Genomic DNA, 8,166 nt, shown 5'->3' with positions numbered 1-8,166 from the left:
AGGGTAGGGTGATGTCATGGGCCTGTGGAGGCGGGGCCACTGGCTGGGGCGGGGCTAGAGGTAGGGCTGGAGGTTTGGCTACGGCAGTGTAGGGCGGAGCTGCAGCAGCACAGAGGCTGGGCAATGGGGCTGTGGAGGGGCCATGGGCTGTGGGCAGGAGTAAGGGCTAGGGCGGGGCTAGGGCGGCCACAAAGGGTGTGGCATCGCATCTTAAGCAGCTCCTTGGGGGATTTTGCAAGGGTCACAGTTTTGCGAGGGCTAGAGCCTGGGGATGGGAACTTGGCCTCCAACAACCTATCTATACACTCTCTCCTCAGACATACTCGGGCCTCTTCTGTGTCACCATCAACCCCTACAAATGGCTCCCGATCTATACAGCCTCCGTGGTGGTAGCCGCTTACAAGGGAAAGCGCCGCTCGGAGGCCCCGCCCCACATATATGCGGTGGCAGATAACGCCTACAATGACATGCTGCGCAGTAAGGGCCGCCTTGACTCCTCTCCCCCACCCGAGGCCCCTCCCCCGGCTCCAGGACCCCCTTCCCTCCACTTGCACTGCCCTCCTTTTGATGCTGCTGGACACTCTAGCATAATCCTTCTGTCTCTCTGAGTGGGAGCTGGCCTGCAGTCTTGAAGGTCCCACCAGGTCCTTCCCTTTTCTGGCCCTGGGTGGTGGAGGGGCTGCCCCAGCGCCGAGGATACCCAAGGTGTTCCACCTGTGGCTGGTCCCTCACTTTGGCTAACTTGTCTATCTCCTCCCCTTTCTTCCAGACGGAGAGAACCAGTCCATGCTGATCACGTGAGTGTGGGGCTCTGGGGATGGGGTGGGAAATGCTGGCCATCTGGCAGGAAGAGAGTGGAACTAAAATAATTTCCCGAGGTTGAATACAAAGTGCTTAGGGCAGGGGTTTTACCCCCTGGAGTCAGTGTCCCAGGTGAAACTAAATTAGAGCATTTTCTCTGCCCCCTATTCTGGGCAGATATGTTATGGGTGGTGGGCAGGAAGGGGGTACCAGACTGATCACCAGCCCTGATACCCTCTGTCCCTAGGGCCTGGAATCTTCTCCCACCTTGATCTTTTGGGAGTTCTGATTCTCGCTCAAGGGGAGTGGGGAGACCCCTTTTCTCCTTCTTACCATCTCCATATTTCTGAATCTTATTTCTAATCCTTTGTTTGCTTTCACTGGTAAGTGGTAGAATTCTTACATACCAAGTTTATATCCAGCCAAGCCAATATGGACATCGTGCTTGTGTGTGTGTGTGTGTGTGTGTGTGTGTGTGTGTGTGTGTGTGTGTGCGCAGCCTGCTGGTGAAGATCAAGGCCTTTGAAACCAGAAAGACCTGTATTCAAGTTCTCACGGGTCCACTTCCTGTTGGTGTGCTTGGGCCTCTGAGTCTCATCAGAAAAGACAGAACAATCCTACTTACCTACCACACAGAGCTATAGGAGTCAGTGAGTTAATGTCTGTACCTGGCACACAGCAGAAACAGCTACATAACTTCTCTGAGCCGCATTTCCTTATCTATCAAAAGCGGATGATAATGGTGCCTGCCTTACAGGTTTCTGAGGCTTAAATGAGCCAATATAGGTAAAGCACTTGGTCCAGTGTCTGGCAGTAAGTTAGTGTTCAGTAAACAGTGGCATCATAATGTGTTTTCTCATCTCACTGGGATGGTCTATGTTGGCTTGTTTTGTAAACAATTCTGAGGGCTAATTTATCTCAGGAGTTTGGAGTTGAGGTGTGGGTCCTGAGTTGGGAGCTGGGTGTGGGGAGGGCAGAGGGGCCCTGCTTGAGGGGTAGGGTGTTGGGGGATGGGAGGAATTAGAGTAGCCAGATGGACATTGGTGACTCATGTTTGTGTCGTCCAAGGGGAGAGTCGGGGGCCGGTAAGACGGTTAACACCAAGCGGGTCATTCAGTACTTTGCCATCGTCGCTGTCCTGGGAGACGGGCTGGGCAAGAAGGCCGTAAGACTCGCCCACGCGGGCACTGCTCCCCGCTGCTTCTGTTTTTCTTTTCTTTCTTCTCCTTTTTTTTTTTTTCTTCTTTTTTTCTTTTTATTTATTTATTATTATTATTTTTTATTTTTTTAAATTTTTTTTATTTTTTGTGGTACGCGGGCCTCTCACTGTTGTGGCCTCTCCCGCTGCAGAGCACAGGCTCCGGATGCACAGGCTCAGCGGCCATGGCTCACGGGCCCAGCCGCTCCACGGCATGTGGGATCTTCCCTGACCGGGGCACGAACCCGTTTCCCCCGCATCAGCAGGCGGACTCTCAACCACTGCGCCACCAGGGAAGCCCCTTTTTTTCTTTTTAAAAAGTTGATTCACCAGAGCCTCCAGCCCTGCCTGAGTCTCCCACCCTGGTGGCAGACTCTGGCCTGAGCAAGGCTCGACCAGCGAGGCTGTGGCCATTCTCTGTCACATTGTATGACATGGTTCCAGGCTTGCCTCACTGTTCCCATCTGGAACACAGCGGGTGGGACCACATTGCTATTCCTAAGCATTTAATTTATTTTTTCCCTTTCATCATGACCTTCATATTTTGAAAGAGTTTACCAGGTAGGCTGCTTTTACCACGAAGTAATTGTTTTCTTAGTTTTCATGCACCAAAGACACAGTTACCTGCTGTTAATCAAACAAGCAGGTTCAGCCAGAGCCAAGGGCACTTGGCATTCCCAACAGCCAAGGTTAAGGGGCAGTTTTGCACCCCATGATTTCTTTATGGTTTTTGAAATTTTCTGAAACAATGGGGGAACCAGTTTTTTGTTTTGTTTTTGTTTTCGAGGTACAACTTTCATTCCTAGCCCCAGGGCCAGCTGTTCAGAGCTCTGTGTGTGCTCCCCTACCCCAAAATGGGTTGCCTTTTCTTTCCAGAAACCCAAGGCCTCCTCCTGCACAACCCCTACTCCTGGTCCTGTTTAGCCTTGCGTTTATTCCGGGACATTTTTCTTTCTTCTTTTTCTTTTCTTTTTTCCATTTAAAGTTTTTTTCTTTTTCTTTTTGCCTCTTTCTATTTTCCCAGTTGATTTTCTTGTTTTTTCAGTTTTGTTTTTTTGGTGTGGTGGTGGTTGTTTTCATTGTTTTGTTTTTGCTGTTGACTTTTTGGTACTCTTTCCTCCCTCCCCCCCACCCCATTTTCCCAACTCCCAAAGTGTCTCTGAGGATGCTACAGAAAGTTGGGTCTTGGTCCAGGAACAGGAATGGAGGGCAGGGAGCTGGCAGGGATGCAGCTGGGAGGGGCAGGGGTAGGGGGCCACCTGGGCAGAAAGGAGCCCTGCATTGTGGAGTTGGGGTTGGGGGGAGCTGTCAGGCAGGGAAGGTAGAGAGAAAGGCTGCCCCACAGGGGCCATGGGTGCTGGCGCTTAAGAGCCTTATCAACCTCCGTCCCCTTGGCCCCCAAATTGACCACATCTCCAAAGAGAGCCCTGTTCAAAAGCCCTGGACATGAATGTGTGGGGTGGAGCTCGGGGGAGGGGCTCCTGCCAGTTCTCTCCTGCCTCTATCTCCCCAGCAATACCTCAGGGGGATTTTTAAGTCTTGGGCTCCCTAGAGGTGAGTGAATAACCACAGTCCCATGGCATGGGACAGGTGGCATGGCACCTGTCACTCCAGAATCTATTCCTTCCTTTTTCTCCCTTTTTTCCCAGGCTGCTGGGATCCAGGGTAGGGAAGAGAAAGAAAGGGAAAAGGAGGGAAGACAAGGATGAGGCTAGGAGAGCAAGGGGGGAGGATCCGCTCCATTCAGTAAGTCCCTCTAGATGAGACATACGGGTGGCTTCGGGCATCATGGAAAGCAGGATGCCTGGGCTCAGTGTCTGCTCCGCCCCTGACTTACTGTGCCATCTGGAGCAGATCACTTTCTTGCTCTGAGTCTTAGTTTCCTCATTTGCAAATTAGGGCTAATAATGTGCACCCGACAGGGCTATTCTGAATAATAGTCGGTGTACAGCTGTACGGTGAAAATGCGCCTCATCACAATACAGAGAAGCAGTGTGAAGAAGGGCAGTCACAGTGGGAGGGGAGGGGTCAGAAGGTTTGGGCAGGAAGAGGTCTCTTCCAGCCTCAGAGCCTCAGGGAAGCCTTCCTAGAGGAAGGGGCATTTGAGCTGGGCTCTAAAGGGGAGTAGACTGTAGTCAGGAACCTCTAGGGCTTGGGGCAGGGTCACTTCCTGGGGCATGGGAAATGAAGGGATATGGAGGAGGCCAGAGACAGGGCTTGCGGGGGCTGTGAATAGGAGACCCCCAGACGCAGCCCCTGCCTCAAGCCCCTGACTAGGGCTGTGTTTGCTCCACTTTCTAGCATTTCTCCTTCTAACAGTCCCTGGAGGGTCGGGCATGAGGGGTCGGGGTGGGGGCTACACATTTGGGTGACTAACATTCACTGTCCCGCTAGCCACCCGCTGCCCGCTCCCGCCTGGTGACACCTCACAGCCTCTAACTTGTCTCCCTTCTCCTCCCGGCAGTTTCTGGCCACGAAGACCAGGGTAGGTATGGGGCTGGTGTGAGTGGGGCAGGCAACAATTATGAGGTCCTGGGGACACCCCCTCCCCTCCCCTTCCCAACCAGAGGTCTGGGCTGGGCCGAGACCCTGGGACCACGGGCTGACAGAGCCCTTGGCCTGCCACCACCAGGGCACCCTCGAGGATCAAATCATTGAGGCTAACCCTGCCATGGAGGCTTTTGGCAATGCCAAGACCCTGCGGAACGACAACTCGTCCCGCTTCGTGAGTGCCGCAGTGGGAGAGCCGGGTGTGGGCGGAGCCTGGTCTGTCGCGGGGAGACACAAGGTGGTGGGAGCCTTGGATGAATAGGGCAGCCCTGGCTGGGCACCCAACTGACGCTGCTTTTCTGCCCACAGGGCAAGTTCATCCGCATTCATTTTGGTCCCTCTGGGAAGCTGGCATCTGCAGATATTGACAGCTGTGAGTCTAGGAGAGGGTGGGGGAGGGGGAGGATGGGGAAACAGGCCCAGGCCTGAGTCCTTCCGCTCAGACTGAGTCTGTCATCAAGTCCTTGGGGCTCCCACCTGTCCCAGGCGCTTCTCTTCATCCCCTGGCTACAGCCCAGCTCAGGCCACCTCACCTCTCACCTGGAACATTCCCCCAGCCCCCATGTGGTCTTCCATTCTCCATTCTTCTGCTGGATCTCCTTTCAGCCAGCGTGATCTTTTCTTAGAGACTAATCTGACCACATCGCATTCCTGCTTAAAAACCTTTTCCAGATCCCATCACCTTAAGATGGAGACCCAAATCTTTATTTGGCCAGTCAGGCTCCTTGTGACTGGGCCCTTCCCCTCACCCACCATCCCAGTCTTTTCTCTGGTGCTCGATAGGGCAGGCCTGTGCCCCTCCTGCCCTGGCCTCATCTCTACACCTCGAGTCCCCATACTTCCTGGAAGCCTCCCCCAATGCCTCTGTGGGGTCATTGCCCATCCCACCTGACCCAGACCTGCTGCATAGACACCAGGTGCCCAGGCTGCATGCATAGAGGGGCTCCCACGCTGACTGCTCCCCATCTTGGGGTGCATGGCCAGATGCTGATGGATAAGCATGGGCAGGTGGTGATAGGCGGGAACGTCATAATTCATGCCCCGACCGACCCATGCACAAACACACAGAGGTTCTGCTCGGTGGACACACTGACACACCAGCAGTGCTCTGGAGGAAAGGAGCGTGGTCTGTGGATGGTGGAATGAAAGCACAGATGAAAGAATAGACAAATCAAGACCCATACACAGACAGCTACGTTAATACACTCACACACAGAGACACACAGACGTACAAACATATGCATTCCCACACCGTGACACGTGTGCTGACGGAGAGACACCCTTCGGCACATGCTGGCATGTGTGCAGACACGGCACCTCTACACACACCCCGGCCCCTTGCTGACACCTCCTCCCTGCCCCTCAGCCATAGTGGGGTGACCCACTCGGGAAACTAGGCCAGCACCTCCCTTTTCCCCAGATCTCCTGGAGAAGTCAAGGGTGATCTTCCAGCTGCCCGGTGAGCGAGGCTACCACGTCTACTACCAGATCCTCTCGGGGAAGAAGCCAGAGCTGCAGGGTGAGGGCCAGCAGCAGATGGGGTGGGAATCAGAGGCCACAGGTCTGGGTGGCAGTTGGGCTGCCCAGCCCTGTCCCAGCCCCCGTCAGATCAGGCCCTGGGCTACCTGTTCCCCCACTGTTCTGGGGTCTGTGACATCCCTTCTTTGCTGGAGACCCAGAACCCCTTCTATCCACCCACCCCCTTCCTGGGACTTCCAGTTCTTGCTGAGCCCTCTCCTCCTCATGCTAGGAAATGGGCCCCTTAGCACCATTGTCCTGGCAAGGTCGTCTCTCCTGCTGTCCTGATACTAGAGAGGCCCCACCTAGCACCAGTGGGGAGCAATGGCTCTGTCTAGGCCCAGCTCCCCTCTCTTGCAAGCCCCTCAAGGGCAGAATCTGGTCCTCGCTGGGCCGCAGCACCCAGCACAGGGTCTGGGCCATAGGGGTGGCTTGCGCAATGGTCGAAAGATGAGTGAGACATAGGGACCGAGGCTCATTTCTCAGAACCGTAAAGAAAGAGAAGCCATGGGCATGGGAGTCGAGGAGACAAACTCAAGCTACAAAGTCTCGGGAGGACCCTACAGTCTCCTGCCGGGCTGGCTCCCAGGATCCAGCACACTGGGATGGGGAGACGGAGGACAGCTGGGTGAACACAGCCGACCTGCCCTTCTCCGCCCCGTGTCCCCCAGACATGCTGCTTCTGTCTACGAACCCCTACGACTACCACTTCTGCAGCCAGGGCGTCATCACTGTGGACCACATGAATGACGGGGAGGAGCTCATGGCCACTGACGTATGTCTGTGGTGGGAGGGGAGGAAACCTGGGGGAGCAGGTCCAGTGCCCTTCACTCGGCTGAACCCTGGAGGAGCCCAGACTTCTCTGAGCCTTCCACACCCCACCCCCAGCATGCCATGGACATCCTGGGCTTCAGCGTGGATGAGAAGTGTGCCTGCTACAAGGTCGTGGGGGCCCTCCTGCACTTTGGCAACGTGAAATTCAAGCAGAAGCAGCGGGACGAGCAGGCCGAGGCCGATGGCACTGAGAGTGAGGGGCCCTGACCCTGGCCTGACCTGGTCATCCTCTTGACCCTGATCCCAGCATCCAGTCCATGACCATTAACCCTAAGCCTTGTCCACAGCCTTTGACCTCAGTCTTAACCTGGCCCTGATTGTAAACCCTGACTTCTCAATTCCAGACCCTCACCCTCCTGAGCTGTACAGTTTGCTGACCCTGAACTTGACCTCTTCCAACCTCCCTCTCATAACCCTAAGTCAAGGCCGGTAGAGCTCCCACGTACCCGTGTTCTTGGCCTCCTCCCCCTCATCTCACCCATGTGCCCTTCCAGGTGCTGACAAGGCTGCCTATCTGATGGGGGTCAGCAGTGGAGACCTCCTCAAAGGCCTTCTGCACCCCCGAGTGCGTGTGGGGAACGAGTATGTGACCAAGGGTCAGAGCGTGGAGCAGGTGAGCGGCTAGCAGGTGGGGCCCACCTGGGGACAGCTGGGGCAGGGTCCCCTCCTTGCCAGGTCCCAGAGCAGCCTCCCTGCGCCTTCAGGTGGTGTTTGCCGTGGGGGCTCTGGCCAAGGCCACCTACGACCGGCTGTTCCGGTGGCTGGTGTCACGGATCAACCAGACGCTGGACACCAAGTTGCCCCGTCAGTTCTTCATCGGCGTCCTGGACATTGCCGGTTTTGAGATCTTTGAGGTGAGGGCAGGCCCACACCCCCAGGCTCTGTTCTCTCTGGGGTGGAGGACCATGGGGGGTGGGGACAGGAGCCCTGGGTGTCTGCCTGGAGGCGGGGTGAGCTCCCGCACACCCCTGTTCTCTGTGGGTCTCCTTGTCCCCATCTACAAGGAGGCCTGCTGAGCCGGGCACCTCCCACTATAGTTTAACAGCTTTGAACAGCTGTGTATCAACTTCACCAACGAGAAGCTGCAGCAGTTCTTCAACCAGCACATGTTTGTGCTTGAGCAGGAGGAGTACAAGCGGGAGGGCATCGGCTGGGTCTTCATCGACTTCGGCCTGGACCTGCAGCCCTGCATTGACCTCATCGAGAAGGTGAGGCCCGGGGCCAGGTCACTGCAAGGAAGGGAAGGCATGGGAGCAGTGGGTGAG

General features: G+C 55.6%; 1 protein-coding gene across 1 annotated transcript in view; it reads left to right on the top strand.

Annotated features, from left to right (window-relative positions):
- The window catches only part of MYH7B (myosin heavy chain 7B), a 21,985-nt gene that overhangs the window by 435 nt on the left and 13,384 nt on the right, over nucleotides 1-8,166 (top strand). Inside the window, 12 exon segments of the mRNA XM_007447813.1 lie at nucleotides 318-477; nucleotides 770-797; nucleotides 1,870-1,936; nucleotides 4,003-4,012; nucleotides 4,609-4,724; nucleotides 4,859-4,922; nucleotides 5,970-6,068; nucleotides 6,739-6,842; nucleotides 6,956-7,094; nucleotides 7,396-7,514; nucleotides 7,606-7,755; nucleotides 7,939-8,109. Coding sequence (XP_007447875.1) covers nucleotides 318-477; nucleotides 770-797; nucleotides 1,870-1,936; nucleotides 4,003-4,012; nucleotides 4,609-4,724; nucleotides 4,859-4,922; nucleotides 5,970-6,068; nucleotides 6,739-6,842; nucleotides 6,956-7,094; nucleotides 7,396-7,514; nucleotides 7,606-7,755; nucleotides 7,939-8,109 — 1,227 coding nt within the window.

Source organism: Lipotes vexillifer, unplaced genomic scaffold (assembly GCF_000442215.2).
Source record: "Lipotes vexillifer unplaced genomic scaffold, Lipotes_vexillifer_v1.1 scaffold397, whole genome shotgun sequence".
Lineage (NCBI taxonomy): Eukaryota > Metazoa > Chordata > Mammalia > Artiodactyla > Lipotidae > Lipotes > Lipotes vexillifer.
This window is presented reverse-complemented; position numbering and strand designations above follow the sequence as displayed.